Source organism: Theropithecus gelada, chromosome 13, assembly GCF_003255815.1.
Source record: "Theropithecus gelada isolate Dixy chromosome 13, Tgel_1.0, whole genome shotgun sequence".
NCBI classification, from domain to species: domain Eukaryota; kingdom Metazoa; phylum Chordata; class Mammalia; order Primates; family Cercopithecidae; genus Theropithecus; species Theropithecus gelada.
In genome coordinates, this window is record NC_037681.1 from 48,875,924 (window position 1) to 48,892,795 (window position 16,872).

Sequence of the window (16,872 nt, forward strand, 5' to 3'; positions counted from 1 at the left end):
GTTTTCCCGATACGTTACTTACCCTTGTTATATTGCAATGTCCTCAGATATTTTACATTCTGTTTCATTTTTTTAAATGGGCTGATCATTAACCAAATCAAATTGATGGGATAATAATGGGTTGTAAATCCCCAGTTTGGAGAAATACTTGTGGAAGGCCTGTACTGCTTTAATCCACATGGGCTCTGTGCCAGGAGCTTAGTCTAGCACCTCCCTGTGGATTCTTAGACAGCAGCGAATGCTCATTTTTTGAGATGGAGTCTCGCTCTGTTACCCAGGCTGGAGTGCAGTGGCATGATCTTGGCTCACTGCAAGCTCTGCCTCCTGGGTTCACGCCATTCTCATGCCTCAGCCTCTAGAGTAGCGGGGACTACAGGCACCCACCACCACACCTGGCTAATTTTTTGTATTTTTAGTAGAGACGGGGTTTCACTGTGTTGGCCAGGATGGTCTTGATGTCCTGACCTTGTGATCCACCCGCCTCGGCCTTCCAAAGTGCTGGGATTACAGGCGTGAGCCACCGCACCTGGCCTGAATGCTCAGCTTTTTCAGTGGCCAAGAAACCTCTGAGCAAGGTATGTGCTACCGTCCCTGAAAGATGCAAATTCAGGGGCTTGTGCCTTCCCAAAAGGAGCACCTGGTGATTATTGCTAAAATCTGAAATGGAGAATATTTCTTATCCCTCTTTATAGGACATGTCCTCTTAGGACATTTTCTAGCAAAAGTCAGAGAACAAAAGTTTCTGGACAAGTGGTGGAGCCTTTGACTTCAGACAATGACTTTCCCCTTGTTTTCATAGCTGCTACTAGACCACGTAGATAGCAGGTACCAGTTAAGCTGCCATACTTGTAAGGGTTCCAAGAGGCTGGGCAAGGTGGCTCATGCCTGTAAATGCAGCACTTTGGGAGGCCAAGGTGGGAGGACTGATTGAGCCCAGGAGATCAAGACCAGCCTGGGCAGTATAGTGAGACCTCATCTCTATTTTTCAAAAAAATTTTTAAAAAGAGTGCCCAAGAACTATTCACAATAGCAAAGACTTGGAACCAACCCAAATGTCCATCAATGATAGACTGGATGAAGAAAATGTGGCACAGATACACCATGGACTACTATGCAGCCATAAAAAAGGATGAATTCATGTCCTTTGTAGGGACACAGATGAGGCTGGAAACCATCATTCTCAGCAAACTATCACAAGGACAGAAAACCAAACACCGCATGTTCTCACTCATAGGTGGGAATTGAACAATGAGATCGCTTGGACACAGGGTGGGCAACATCACAGACCAGGGCCTGTCATGGGGTGGGGGGAGAGGGGAGGGATGGCATTAGGAGATATACCTAATGTAAATGACCCGTTAACAGGTGCAGCACACCAACATGGCACATGGACACGTATGTAACAAACCTGCACATTGTGCACATGTACCCAGAACTTAAAGTATTTAAAAAAAAAAAAAAAGGAGTGCCTGAGAAATGTTGCTTCCCCCACAGCTTCACAGTTGGTGAGGATTCCTTGATGCATGGATGGGACTCCGAGATTTATTCTACCTAAAAGGACATCCAGTCTCTCCTGTACCAAATGCCTTCCCAAAAATCTAAATGTTTTTAAGGCATTTCTCAATTTTTCTAAATGTGAAAGAGGTTAGAGGAAGGATGGTAACCCAGTTGGGCTGTGGTAGTCCTGGAGAGAAGCAGTTAGAGATGGAGCGAGTACCTGGAGCGTGGAACCAACTCACTTCTGCCCATGTGCCATGTCCTTCCCACCCCACCGCTAGCTGGCCTACACATGAGTGGGGACCTTGGCCTATTCAGCCCAGACAAGTTCAGTGATGCTCCTCAAAGCTGCGGGTGGTGTGGAGCTGGGTGAACTCCTGACATCCTTAGTAGTGGGACAGCAGCTCTGGCTTCTCATTGAACTTGGGGGCAGTTTAGTGAAGTTGACAAGTGTCTACATGTCCAGGGGCATCTGTGCTCACTTGGCCCCCACAGACCTTGGCCTCGGGTGTATTTTCTTCTTCCTTTTCTGTGTGTCTGCATGTGCTTCCCTCTTCCAGGCTCTGGAACTAGCTGATGGCCAGCTGGACTAAGTGTATCAGTGTCCACACACTTCTGGCATGTCCCAATACCTCCCTACAGTACTGAGGCTTAGGTTAAGCCTTTGGCATTGGCTAAATCAGTGGTGACCCACAAGTCACACATTTTCTGAGCAGTTGAGAAAGGGAGACAATATCCTAAAACCAGAGATTCAGGAACAAAGGGCCACCCACTTCGTCTTCACTTTCTACTCAAGACAATAGAGGTTATAACTGTAATTTTTTAATTTTTTATTTAATTGAGATGGAATCTTGCTCTTGTCCAGGCTGGAGTGCAGTGGTGCAATCATAGCTCGCTGCAACCTTGAACTCTCGGACTCTCGCCTCAGCCTCCCAAGTAGCTGGGACTACAGGTGCATGCCACCATGCCTAGCTAATTTATGTTTAGTTTTTATAGAGACATGGTTGCCCAGGCTGGTATTGAAACTGCTGGGTTCAAGTGATCCTCCTCCTTTAGCCTCCCAAAGTGCTGGGATCACAGGTGTGAGCCACTGTGCCTGGCTGTGACTTTTAAATATGAGAAAAGTGGGTCAGCCAGGAGATCAGGATCTGAGGTTAGGTCATGGGAACCAGCCCCAGAGTCTTAGCTAGACCTCCGAAGTCAGGATCCCAGCCTCACGCCCACAAGTGTGGCCAGAAAGTAAGGATAATTTAAATATATTTGTTCCTGTCAACCAAGGCAATTGTTTATTGATATTTGTGTAAAAAATTTAAATTCTACTCTCAAGGGTATTTGTCACTCAGGCTTTAAATGCCAGCCCTGTCTGCCCAGTTGGGACCCAGCCCAGCATTCCTGACTTAGTTTGCCCAAAGGAAACAGCTGATTTCATCAAACTTGGTTCCCTCTCTGGCTTGTACCTCTGAATTCAATAAGCAGACAACAAATCTACGGTGTGCACATCCGCCCAACACTACTGGCCACCCATGGGTTTGGAAATGGGGGGACCAGAAACAAACCTCTCTGTGTCATGCAAACCAGGGAACCTAGCAGAGCGGCTGAGACACGGGGGGAGCACGTTTCACGTTTGAAGGTAGCTTTATGGTTTACAGTTGTTACAAGGTGCTTTTGGTCTCCTGGCTTACAGCTGAGAAAGCTGAGGCCACGTTAAGGGATACACCCAAGTTCCCACAGCTGTGGCTGATTTGGAATTCCGACCAGCACCTGGGATTCCCAGGCCTGCGTTCTTCCCAGCAGACCCTAACACTGGCAATTTCCGGGCAGCCGCCATCATGGAAGGCTGTATGGAGGCAGCTATGCAGCCCTGGTCTGTCAGTGTCTACGACTAGAACATGTTACCCATCTTTGACTCATCTGCCTTAAGAACTCTTTCATCTAAATGTTAATATTTATCATTTACAGCCCGCCACTGCCCCCTTTCAAAGGTGAACACAGTAAAATTTATGACAGGTGCATTATCAGAACACAGAGGAGCATAAAAGCAGGAGGAGGTGTGATAGCCCATCCATCTGCTGGAGCAGCTCTTCCAGAGGCCTGAGTCACCTGGAGCATTCTGGCATGGGGCTGCGGCCAGGCGTTTTCCTCTTGGAGCTGCTGCTGCTTCTGGGACAAGGTAAGCATGCCTTTTGCTCAGAGGACAACCCATGGTTTAGCCCCGCTGGTGTCCCATGTTGCTTAGGCAAGGGACGTGCGAAAGGAGTGTGTGCTTTTGGTGAGATAAAGCACAAAGCGTACAGTTCAAGAATAAGAAGGCTGGTTTGCCTCCTGTGGAATGGGATGCAGAGGATGACTGCTCAGGGTTACACGTCCGAAAGGCTGCCGGGACAGAGGCAGATCTTGGGATAGGAGAGAAGTGCAGTCGGGCAGCAGCCCCATGGTACGAGAAAAAAAACCTGGATTCTATTTGTGCTGTGTGGCTTTGGGCAAGTTCTTCCACCTCTCTGGACCTTGATTTTTTTTCATCCTTAGAAAGGAAATATTACTGCTACTACTACTACTAGGCACATTTTGATACTATGTAATGCACATTTAATACTGTTACTATTTATGACCTTTTTTTTTTTTTTTTTTTTTTTTTTTTGCTGAAGGACAAAGGAAGACAGATTTCCGGAAGATAAATTCTAAAAGATTGCCTACATTCTTTAGTGCTACGAAACAGAGTGCTGAACTTTCCCTTTGCTCTCCCTTTGCATAGGAAGGCAGACTCCTTTAAACTGAAAAGGGCCTTAAAGATGATCTTTCATCTTCTCCAGATGAGAGGATGGGGTCTAGGAGTGAGAAGGCACTTGCCCTTAACTCCCCAGAGAGAGAGGAGGAGCACAGGACAGAGTCCTGGGCCTGCCTAGGGTCTGAATCCAGGCTTGAGGCTCCTCTGGGGCAAGTCAGTGACTGCTCTGAGCCATGGGGGAGAATGGCGATGCTTGCTATGCCTTCAGAACAGGATGATTGTATTTCCTTGATTACTAATGAGGCCAAGGAGGGTTTTCATATTGATTGTTTGAGTTTCTCTTTTGTGACATGCCTGTTCAAGTCTTTTGCTTATTGATTTTTTTAGGAGTTTCCATATGTGCCGTACACTAGCTCTTTGGTGGTTACATCTATGACAAATATCTTCTGCCACTCTGAAGCTTGTCCTACTCTATGGGGACTTTTGATAAGCAAAATTCTTAATTTTGTGTAAATAAATGAAGACCACCCAAATGAGGACAAACAGAGGCTGTTTATTCAGAGCTTGCTGTAGCAAGACATAACTTATGTTTGGCCAAGATTCAAAGGCAGGCAGGGGAGTGGGAAAGCTTCACAGTGGAAAAAAAGGGAAATCTTCAGATCTGATCTGGTTGGAGGTTGTTGGTTTCAGGGAGCTGGGGACCAGCTGAGTAGAGGCAGGGCATCTGAAGTTATCCAGTTGGGAGTTTATCTGGCTTTCTCTGAGTGGTCCTGAGTTGGAAGCAGAGCAAAAAATGGAGAAGATGGCAGTCATTAACCAAACCTGACCATTCTGGGCTGATTGCTGCAGAGGCTGCAGTTCGGTTGTCTGGGCTGGCCGATTGCCGACTGTGGCTCAGAGTTCTGTTATCATATGTAGTCCCACCATTTCCATTTGTATATTCTCTATTATTATTATTATTTTTTTTTGAGACAGAGTCTGGCTCTGTCACCCAGGCTGAAGTGCAGTGGCTTGGTTTTGGCTTACTGCAACCTCTGCCCCCCAGGTTCAAGCGATTCTCCTGCCTCAGCCTCCGGAGTAGCTGGGATTATAGGTGCCTGCCACAATGCCTGGCTAATTTTTGTATTTTTAGTAGAGACGGGGTTTCACCATGTTGGCCAGGCTGGTCTCAAACTCCTGATCTTAAGTGATCCGCCTGCCTCGGCCTCCCAAAGTGCTGGGATTCCAGGCATGAGCCACCGTGCCCAGGCTTTATTCTTAAGTATATGTATTTTAAATCTTCCTTTATGGTTTGTGCTCTTTGTATCTTAAAGAACTCCTTTCCTATCTCAAGGTCATGAAGATACCCTATAATTCCTTCTAGAAGCTTTATAAATTTACTTTTCTCATTTAAGTCAATCCCCCTACATTTGGGATTGACTTTTATGAATAGTATATGAGAGGAACCCAATGTTGTCATTATTATTTCTTTTTGAGATAGAGTCTCACTCTGTCGCCTAGGCTGGAAGGCAGTGGTGCAGTTATGGCTCATTGTAGCCTCAACCTCCCAGGCTCAAGTAATCCTCCCACCTCAGCCTCCCAAGTAGCTGGGACCACACACCCACTCAGGTTATATCATCAAAATATTGTGTTTAGGCACATGCCACCACGCCTGGCTGATTTTAGTATTTTTTGTAGAGAAGGAGTTTCACCATGTTGCCCAAGCTAGTCTCGAACTTCTGGGCTCAAGCAATCCTCCTGTCTTGGACTCCCAAAGCATTGGGATTACAGGTATGAGTCACCACGTCCAGCACCTCATTTTTTTTAAATGCAGATACCCAATTGTCTCAGTACCATTTATTGAAAAATCAGTTGTTTCCCTACCACTGTGAAGGGCTGCCTCTGTACATTAAAGATTCGTGCAGTCTGTCAGTACTCTTTTTTGCTCTATTAGTCCATTTATCTGTCTCAGGGCCAATAACACATTGTCTTAATTTTGTAGCTTTATATTAACTTCTGTTTTTGAGAAAAGAAGTCTTCCTATTTTTTCTTCTTCAGAAATGCCTTGGCTTTGAATTTCCATGTAGATGGTACTATCAGCTTGGCAATTTCCACTGGAGAAAACCTGTTGGGATTTTGATAGAGATTGCTTTGAATTCTATGAATCAAGTTGGGGAAAATACACATCTTTACAATATTGAGTCTTTCAAGCCATGACTATGTATTTAGATCTTTAACGCCTCTCAGGGTTTTCTCTGTTGCAGGCATGGACGTATTTTGTTAAATTTATTCACAGGTTTAGATATTTTTATTGTGTGGCAAGTGGGTTTTTAAATTTTAGTTTGAAAATGTTTGTTATTGTAAATTTTTATTTTGAAAATGTTTGTTATTGATATGTAGAAATAAAATGAATTTTTGTGTTGATTTTGAACTCAACTAAACTTATAAATTGTAATAATGTATCTGTATATTCTTCTGGGTTTTCTATTAGGTTGATGCAAAAGTGATTGCTGTTTTGCCATTACTTGTAATGCTACTTAATGCTCCCACCAGAAGAGCTAATGCACATAGCATTGTTCCAATTGACTTTTTAAAAAATAAAATAGAGAATCCAGGCCCAAGTCTGGATTAGCGCTCTATTACTTTGTAACAAAGCAACGGCAAAATAGCAGTCACTTTTGCACCAACCTAACACACATAATCCTGCCAATAATGACGGTGTTGTTACTTCTTCTTCAATCCGTATACCTTTTATTTCTTTTTCTTACCCTACTGTGCTGGCTGGTACCTGCACATTTATTTTTTTCAAAGAGGTGATGATTGGAGGTATTCTTATCTTATTCCCAAGTTCAAAAGGAAAATGTTAGGCTGGGCATGGTGGCTCACGCCTGTAATCCTAGCACTTTGGGAGGCTGAGGTGGGTGCATCACTTGAGGTCAGGAGTTCAAGACCAGCCTGGCCAACATGGTGAAACCCTATCTCTACAAAAATACAAAAATTAGCCAGATGTGATGGTGGTTGCCTGTAATCCCAGCTGTTCGGGAGGTTGAGGCAGGAGAATTGCTTGAATCTGGGAAGTGGAGGTAGCAGTAAGCCGAGATTGCACCACCGTACTCCAGCCTGTGTGACAAAGCCAGACTCTGTCTCAAAAAAAAAGAGGAAAATGTTTAACTTCTCATCAGTAATTGTGTTGTTTGCTGAAGGCTTTTTTTGTAGATATGCTCTGAGATTAAGAAACCTTTATTCCAAATTTGCTAAGAGATTTTTTAAAATTAGAAGTGGATATTGAAATTCATCTAATGCTTTTTCTGTACTTACTGGGATGATTGCGTGGCTTACTCCTTTCATCTGCTAATGTTGTGAATTAAATAAATTGACTTTTTATTATTTTGTTCATTTCTTCAGTCATTGCTTATTAGATTTATCAAAGACTACACGTTGCATTTATTTGTCCTGTCTCTTTAATCTCTTTTCATCAAGAATAGTTCTCTCTGCCGGGCGCAGTGGCTCAAGCCTGTAATCCCAGCACTTTGGGAGGCCGAGACGGGTGGATCACGAGGTCAGGAGATTGAGACCATCCTGGCTAACACGGTGAAACCCCGTCTCTACTAAAAAATACAAAAAACTAGCTGGACGAGGTGGCGGGTGCCTGTAGTCCCAGCTACTCGGGAGGCTGAGGCAGGAGAATGGCCTGAACCCGGGAGGCGGAGCTTGCTGTGAGCTGAGATCCGGCCACTGAACTCCAGCCTGGGCGACAGAGCGAGACTCCGTCTCAAACAAAAACAAACAAACAAACAAAAAAAAAAAAAAGAATAGTTCTCTCAGCTTTTTGTTTATTTTGTGTCGATGAACGTCTTCAGCTGGTTTTTGTGTGTGAACAACAAACAGTGATGTTCTTGAATCCCCCAGTTGGTGATGCCAAATTTGATACTTTGGTGAAGGTGGCGGCTGCCTGACCTTTTTCCCTTGTGAAGGTACCTTCCCCATGTGGTTTATAAATCATCCATAGGGAGATACTGGGAGACTGTGTGACTACCCTTTTTCCCAGGGATTTTTTAGCATCCATTGATATTTCTTGCCTAAATTTTTACCATGGTGATTGTAAGACAGTGATTTTTCTATCATTCCTTCTTCCTTCTGCTATTGTTAGTTGGGTTTCCTCCATAAAAAAGAGATTCCCTCTTTTCCCCCACTTAAAAAATATTTAACTGAACTCCCCACTCCTTTTTGTCTTGTCGTTTTCATATGAAATTCATCTATGGGAGGCTAAGCAGGGAGGATAGCTTGAACCCAGGAGTTGGAGACCAGCTTGGGCAATATAGTGAGACCCTGTCTCAAAAAGAAAAGAAAAGAAAAGAAATTCATTTATGGACTCTTATTAACCTGTGTATTGTAATCCAGGCCTGTAATTTTTCATTTTGATGTCCAAGTTATTACAGATTTGGCCAGTGAGAGCCTCTTCAAGGTGACTTCTGTGTCCCTATCAATTTTTAAGCACTTTTAAACTTCATGGTACAAGATTTTCCCAGCTAACCTCGTATTTCCTCTATCCCAAACCTGGAATCAGCTGTTTCCTCAAGGCTTCCATTGATAGGGGAGTGTTATTTGGAAACCAAGGTCCAGGTGCTGGGAATGTTTGCTGCTGCTGAAGTGTTATTGTCTAGGCCTGCTCAGTGACAAAACTAAGAAATATAGTTTTCTTTTTTAAAAACACGCAATAAATTTATAAAGATATCTTTCATTTAGGTAGAATTACACTTTTTCATCTCCCTCTTTCATTCCATGTTTGTATTGTCCTTCGCCCACAACACAAATCTGGGTTACAAACACATCAGTGAATTTACTCACTTGCTGAATCCTACAATACCTACAACACAGTACTGGAATTGCTGTGACAACACCACTAACAACAAATGAAGTTCAAAATTCCTTTGCCCTTCTTCCGTCCTTTAGAATATATCCCACTCAGGGTGTATCATCAAAATATTGTGTTCAAAATCGCTTGAATTATTTTTTTGTTCTCTCTGCGTAATTATACAACCTAGTTGGCATACAGTTAAGTGTGTCTGTTTGTATTTAATTTTGTTTCTTCCATTCTTGCTTTTTACTGTGTTTTTTCAATGTATAAAACATTAACATGGTTCGAAAGTCAAAACTGTATGAAAAGATGTACTCAGAGAGGTCCCATCCCCTTCCCCTACCCTTTCTATCCCATTTCTATCATTCCTGTAGGTAACCAATTTTATTAGTTTAATATCTTTTGTTTCTTTTTGAGAAAATACATTATTACTTTCCCTTATTCTTACACAAGATGACTTGCTATACGTGTTTTTTGCATTTTGATTTTTTCACTTAATTGTATGTCCTGAAAATAATATTATATCAGTTCAGAGATCTTTATTTTTTTCCAACTGCAGAATATTCCAATATGTATTGTATATTCTACCAGCCTCCCAACATGGCCATTAGGTTGTTTCCAATATTTTGCTATTACAAATAATACTGTCACGAACAGTCATATGCATGTATCTTTTTCAAGTTCAACTTATGCTAGGCTATACATCTGACTTAGGATAAATTCCTAGAACTGGGGTTTCTAGGTCAGAGGGTGAACACACATATAGATTTGTTAGATAGTAACAAATTTCCTTCTGTAATGATTGTACCAGTTCGCATTCCTACCAACAATATATACGAAATTGCTTATTTTTCCATAGCTTGACAATAAAGCTATATTGACAATAAAACATGCAGTCAAGACTTAGAATTTTTGCAAATGTTACAGGTAAGAAATATTTTAATTTATCTCATTACAATGTAATTTGATTATGTTTTCATATTTTTAAGGACCATGTGGTCTTAAGGTTACAAAAAGCAATGGGAAATGAATATTTTCCTATTCAGTTAGATGATGGCCTTTGGGCATCATACGTACATACATAACATATATATATGTGTGTGTTCATATTAAGGAAATAACCATAAATTTCTACCTCCTTGAGTTTTAATTAATCAGAAATTCATATTAAATTTTGTTAAAGGCCTTTTCAGCGTCTATAGAAATAATCATATAATTATTTACTCTTAGATCTATTATGTTGAGTTATATTAATAGACTTGCTAATACTGAATGATCCGTGCATTGCTGGCATAAAATCTAGTTGATCATGGTGTATTTTTTTCCTTATATTGCTAAGCTTAGTTTGCTAACAGTTGTTTCAGGTTATTTTTCTTATATGTTCATGAATGAGATTGAGTTGTAAGTTTCTTTTTTCTCTCTGCCCTTGCTGGATTTGGGTACCAATATTTTACAGTCTCATAAAATGAATTTGGGAGTGCTCCTATTTTTCTGTTTTCTGGAATAGTGTGTAATAATAATGGATTTTTTTCCTTTTAATGTTTGGTGGAACTTGCCAATGAAGCCATCTGGGCCTGGAATATTATTTTTCTGTAGATTTGTGACTACTGCTTCAATTTCTTTAGCAGTTATAGAATTAGTCATATTTTCTTTTTCTTAAATTCACTTCGGAAGGTTTTTTTTCTAGGAATGTGTCCATTTCGAGTAAATTTGCAAGTGGTTTGGCATAAAATTTGTGTATGGCTTTCTGTTATCCCTTCAATACCTGCAGCTTCTGTAGTCATGTCTTTCTTTTTGTTTCTGGTACTGATTATTTATGATTTATCTTACTAGAAGTTTGTCCACTTTATTATTTTTTCAAACCAATTTATGTATGTATGTATGTATGTATTTATTTTTTGAGAAAGGTCTCGCTCTGCTGTCCAGGCTGGAGTGCAGTGGCATGATCACAGCTTACTGCTGCCTCGACCTCTGGGCCTCAAGAGATCCTGTCTCTTCAGGCTCCCAAGTAGCTGGGACCACAGGTGCATACTACCACACCTGTTAATTTAAAAAAATTTTTTTTGTAGGGATGGGGTCTCACTATGTTGGCCAGGCTGGTCTTGAATGCCCGGGCTCAAGCTGTCTTCCAACCTCAGCCTCTCAAAGAGTTGGGATTACAGGAATGAGCCACCATGCCTGGCTTTTATTGATCTTCTGTGTCACCATTCTCTATTGAGGCATAGCAAAATACCCCAAATCTCAGTGACTTACAGTAGCAACCATTTTATTTACTCACAGTTCTGTGAACCTGCAGCTGGGGAAGACTTCAGCAGAAACATCTCATCCCTGTTCCACATAGTATCATCTGGGATTGACTTGGTGGGCCCCAAATGAGATGTCTGGGGACTTGGTACTGGGAACTGGGTGTCTTCGTGTTCCCCCACTTGGCCTTTGTTTCTGTATGCGCAGTCTGGACTTCTTTACATGGGGACCCAAAGTCCCAAAAGAGCACAAATAGAAGCCACAAAGCCTTCTAATGTCCGGGCACCAAAGTCACTTCTGCTGCTTCTATGGGTCAATGCAAGTTTCTGTAGTAGCCTAGATTCAAAGTGAAGGAAATAGACGCCACCTCTTGATGGGAAGAATGGCAAAAATCACATTGCAAAAGGGCATACAGGATGAGATAAAATGCTGTGGCCATCTTTGGAAAAATATACCATTGTCTATATTGTATGTTTGTTTTCTAGTTCATTGATTTATGTAAATTTATCTTGCTTGGCATTTTTAGCGTGTCCTGAATCTGTGGCTTGATTACTTTCATCAGTTTTGAAAATTCTCAACCAGTATCTCTTGAAGTGTTGCCTCTACTCGATCATTTCTGCCTTTTCCTTCTGGAATGCCAGCACGGCGTTTGGCCTGCTCACTCCATGTACCATGTCTCTTAACCTCTCTCCCAACTTTACCATCTTTTTGTCTTTCTATACTGCATTCTAAGTAATTTATTATGATACATCTTCAGTTTATTCAATCTCCTTCAATTGTGTCTAATTTTCTGTTAACTCTGATCATTGAAGATTTTGGAAACTGGTTTTTTTATTTTTCAAACCTAACCTACATTTAGTTTCTTTTTTTTTTTTTTTTTTTTTGAGACGGAGTCTTGCTCTTTCGCCCAGGCTGGAGTACAGTGGCCGGATCTCAGCTCACAGCAAGCTCCGCCTCCCGGGTTCACGCCATTCTCCTGCCTCAGCCTCCTGAGTAGCTGGGACGACAGGCACCCGCCACCTCGCCCGGCTAGTTATTTTTTGGTATTTTTTTAGTAGAGACGGGGTTTCACCGTGTTAGCCAGGATGGTCTCGATTACCTGACCTCGTGATCCGCCCGTCTCGGCCTCCCAAAGTGCTGGGATTACAGGCTTGAGCCACCACGCCTGGCCCTTACATTTAGTTTCTTACCAAATTGGTAATTAAATAACTTTGGATCCCCATAAAAACTTCAAGTTTGTCTTATTTTTAAAAAACATAGTCATTTTAAGGGCCAGGCACAGTGGCTTACGTCTGTAATCCCAGCACTTTGGGAGGCTGAGGCAGGCAGATCACTTGAGGTCAAGAGTTTTAGACCAGCCTGGCCAACATGGTGAAACCCCCTCTCTATTTAAAATACAAAAATTAGCTGGGTATGGTGGTGTGTGCCTCTAGTCCCAGTACTCAGGAGGCTGAGGCGGGAGAATTGCTTGAACCTGGGAGGCAGAGGTTGCAGTGAGCTGAGATTGCACCACTACATTCCAGTCTGGGCAACAGAGCGAGACTTGGTCTCAAAAAACGAACAAACAACAACAACAAAAATTCATTTTATAATTTTACAGTTTTGATGATTTTAGTATCCAAAGTCTTTGTGATCTGTTTCTTTTGTTTTCCTGCTGATTCTTACTCATATGTATCTAATTTCTTTATGTACTGTACCTGGTTATTTTTGATTGCATGCTGCTCAGACTCCTTGAAAATGTGCTTATGAGATTCTTTGAGGCCTAGGATGAAGGTGAGTGTCTTCAGAGAAGATATAAGTTCATTCTGTTGGGCATTGGGGATGTTATCATTTGAGGATCACTTAAAACTAAATTCATGGTGTGAGCCTCCCTAGTAAAACCAAGCTCTATGATAAGCACAGTTCATGTATAATAGCCTTCCTTTAAGATGGCCTGTGCTATTTTTCCCATTTTACAGATGAGAAAACTGAGAAGCTAGGTAACTTGTCCAAAATCATCGAGCTAATTAGTACAGCAAGCTGAGGTCAGTCCTGAGCTTGGATCCAGGGCCAGCACTTTTCGCTACCTTACAATGTAATAGAGCTCAAGGGAAGAACCAAAATTAGACTTTTATTTAAACTTTTAAATGGACTCAACAAGCAGTACATATGAAAACAGATTCCTGCTTTGAATGTCTTAGCTTATAAAACTGAAATATCATTAGCTTAAAACTGCAGTTGGCAAAAGCAGGTTGGCAAGAAATCATTGTATCTAATAAAATACCATTTTTGCTAGAATTTTATTTTCCTCGAATGGGTCAGAAGTTCCCAGAAGATTGCCATGCCCGTGGGAAAAACACTTGTTGCCTTGGTAACATACCCATGACAGGCCTGTCAATGCAAAACCAACGGTGGGAGCTGGGTGAACTCACTGAATGAGAAAAGGATACCTTTTCATTACTAAAACAAGCTAGGTAACATTGGTTTTGCAACAGCCCAGGGTTCTTCCTGAAGGTTGGTTTTCCTTGCCTTCCTGCAGGAAGTTTTCCCAAGCCTTCTAGAAATACTGACTTTCTAAATAAGAGTAGAAAGGGATATTTGAGAACCTTTGGTGGCCTGAGTCCTTCAAATTATTGATGCAACATCGGGGAGAACCTGCTTGGGTCACATACCTAGTTGGTGGCATAGCCATCCCCGAATCTCTGGAGTTAGACTCTACATCCCAATGCCTCCATCCCCATCCCCACCCCCTCACTTCAGCTCACACACTTGTCTCCAAATGTCTGCTTTGGACACTGAGCACAGGTATGGGGTTTTCTCTAGAGGCTCAAAAGTTCCTTTCCTGGGATGTCATCTGTACCTTGTAGATTTTTAGGACTTTATTGTCAATCACCATTTTCATCAAGTTGCACTTTTGCTACTGTCAATTAACTGTCTGAGCACCCTTCTAAAAACCCAAGTTGGGCTGTGCCTGGCTGGTAGTTACTAAATCAAATGTTAAGGAACCCTCTGGGGAGAGAAAACGGATCCGCATAAAATCACTGGAGAAGAATTAAGCACCAAAATAGGTGCAAGCAGCTGTAATAAAAGCAATAGGATTCAGAGAGCTGAGAGATGAATGTAGGCTGGAGGAATCTCATGTGGGAGGTGAAACTCAATTGCTCACGGAAGGGTGAGTGGGACTGAGAGAAACACCAAGGAGGAGAGAGGGCAGGCGAGTGGAGGGCATGGCATGATGGGTTTGAGGAGCAGGAGCAGGCTGGCTGAACTGGAGTGTGGGGTTGGTGTGGAGCAAAATGAGGAGTTAAGGTAGGACAATTAAACCCCAGTGCAAGGAGAGTGGAGGTTTTTCAGAGTGCCTTTTAGCTTAAAGAGACTTCTAAAATGATTGAAACCAAATCTTTTATTTTACATTTACAAAAACTAACCTGATGGAGTGACTGGCCTAAGATCATGCAGCAAGCCTGGAATTTTAATTTGCTGTAGTGGGAAATGGGGAGCTATAGAAGGTTCTCTAGCAGGGGAGTGGCATGATGCAAGTGGTATTTTGGGCAAGATGAGTCCTCCAGCTCCAGACATAAAAGGTCATGAGTCAAAAGAGGCACCACCTTGGTGAACAGAGCCCTGGATCATAGGAAGGGGCCCAGCAGGGATACTGCTGGGCTCTGGGAAAGGTGAGTGCTTTTCTTCATGCCTTAGGCCACCATATCCTCTTGCACTGTTGCATCTCTGAGAATGAGGGGTCCTAAGCCTCCCTTCCTTCACACCACTACTTCCCAGTTGTCTCTGGGTGGAGACCTTCCTGATGGTCTCCCTTCCTGAGACTCCCTTCCTCTTGGGGTTCACTGATTAACACACCTGCCGCCATCCAACTTTGAGGAATCCCTGGTCCTGTTTAAAGTTCTGGCCAATGGTGGCTGAGGCGAAGCTAGAGCTGCTGCTGATTGTGGAAGGCATCATTATAGGAGGAGTCAGGGCTCTGGAACCTGCCATCGTTAAGGTCTGCTTGTTCATCTTCACTATGGGACTATCTTCTACAGGTTGCTCCTTCCTGGCTCTGGGTTGGCCTCAGCTGTCCCTGTCTTAGTCTGTAGTGTGCTGCTATAATGCCACAGACTGGGCCATTTATAATGAACAGAAATTTATAGTCTCATGGTTCTGGAGGCTGAAAAGTCCAAGATTGAGGGGCTGGCATCTGGTGAGGGCCTTCTTGCTGTGCCATCCCATGGCAGAAGGCAAAAGGGCAAATGAGGGAAAGAGAGAGAGACAAAAGGGGCCAAACTCATCCTTTTATAACAAATCTACTCCCACAATAATGACATTAATCCATCTGTAAGGGCAGAACCTAGTCACATGTTATAGGTCACACCTCCTACCACCGCTACATTGGGGATCAAGTTTCCAACATGTGAACTTTGGAGTACACATCCAACCACAGCAATCCCATGAGGAAGTTGAAGAAAATGTGATCTAAAAGTAAGGCATCCCCTTGTGTGAGGCCAAGGGCAAAACTACAAGTAAACTTTGAATATGTTATTTCCTGTTGGGACTGCTTCCCTCTCTTGGGGCACAGGGTGTATAATATTGGATATCTGTGGGCATCAGGGGATGGAGACAGGAGGGTGCACTGGTCTCTGCCTGGAATGAGGTCTGTGATTGGTGGTGAGGTCTCTCTGGGGCCATCAGCACAGGACAGAGTATTTAATTGTGATTTGAGACTTTTGAAGCCATCTCGAATGTTTTTGTAATCAGACTAGGGGTTGTGTCTACCCAAAGGTTGTGACATTGTTGATCCTAAATCATTCTTTGGCCAGTATTCTGATGATAAATCTAGAATGACTAATGGTAATAAAGACAGCTGGAAATACTGATCTACAGACAGGGCAAAACAATAGATTTCTTCTGGAAATTCAGGATAGAAGACAACACATGTAATAAGTCTTTCTATACTTTCTAAAAGACTTTGGTCTCAGGGAAAGCGTACTTGACTAGATTAAGGAGAATCCAGTTCTACACATGACTCTGTTAGTACCTTGCTGAATAGCCTTTGGCAGGTTTTCTAGCCTCTCTGGATCTAGTAAACAAGATGATCTTGAAGGTCTGCTCACCTCATCTACTCTAGAATTCTGAGACATATATTCAGAGGTCAACCCAGCTACCTCAGAAGGGTTCTCTGTTCCTCATTCTCACCTTCCACTGGTGGCAGCATGTGACTAGCCAAGCACCACACTGACAGGACGCTGTGCTAACATCCTGTACGCCTCAGAGCACCTGGAATTTTAATGGAGCAGCCAGCGAGGCATGACTCATGGTTTTCTGACTCAGCATCCACAGCTAGTCACATGCAGCACCTGCTCACAGGTCCATGCAGCATCCTACAGTCCCTGTAGGTCACATAGGGTGATAGCTTACAGCTACCCTGTGCAGTGCAGCACATAGTCACCCACAGGATCTGCTTATCATTCAAAACCATGCAGGGGATGACACTGGCTGACTTGGGCCCTCCCCTTCCAAGCTCACCAGCACAGCTCAGTGCTTAGTGGAAAGCAGTGTTGTCCACACCCTTGCTAGTATAGTCTGCATGCACTTA

The 16,872-nt window shown here is 42.8% G+C and overlaps 1 protein-coding gene across 2 annotated transcripts in view; it reads left to right on the forward strand.

The window, feature by feature from the left end:
• The first annotated feature begins 3,574 nt into the window (after positions 1–3,574).
• The window catches only part of PLB1 (phospholipase B1), a 150,255-nt gene continuing 136,957 nt past the window's right edge, over positions 3,575–16,872 (forward strand). For both annotated transcript variants that reach the window (XM_025353883.1, XM_025353882.1), the window contains exon 1: positions 3,575–3,667. In XM_025353883.1, coding sequence (XP_025209668.1) covers positions 3,613–3,667 — 55 coding nt within the window. In that variant the 5' untranslated portion in view covers positions 3,575–3,612. The remainder of the gene's footprint in view (positions 3,668–16,872) is intronic.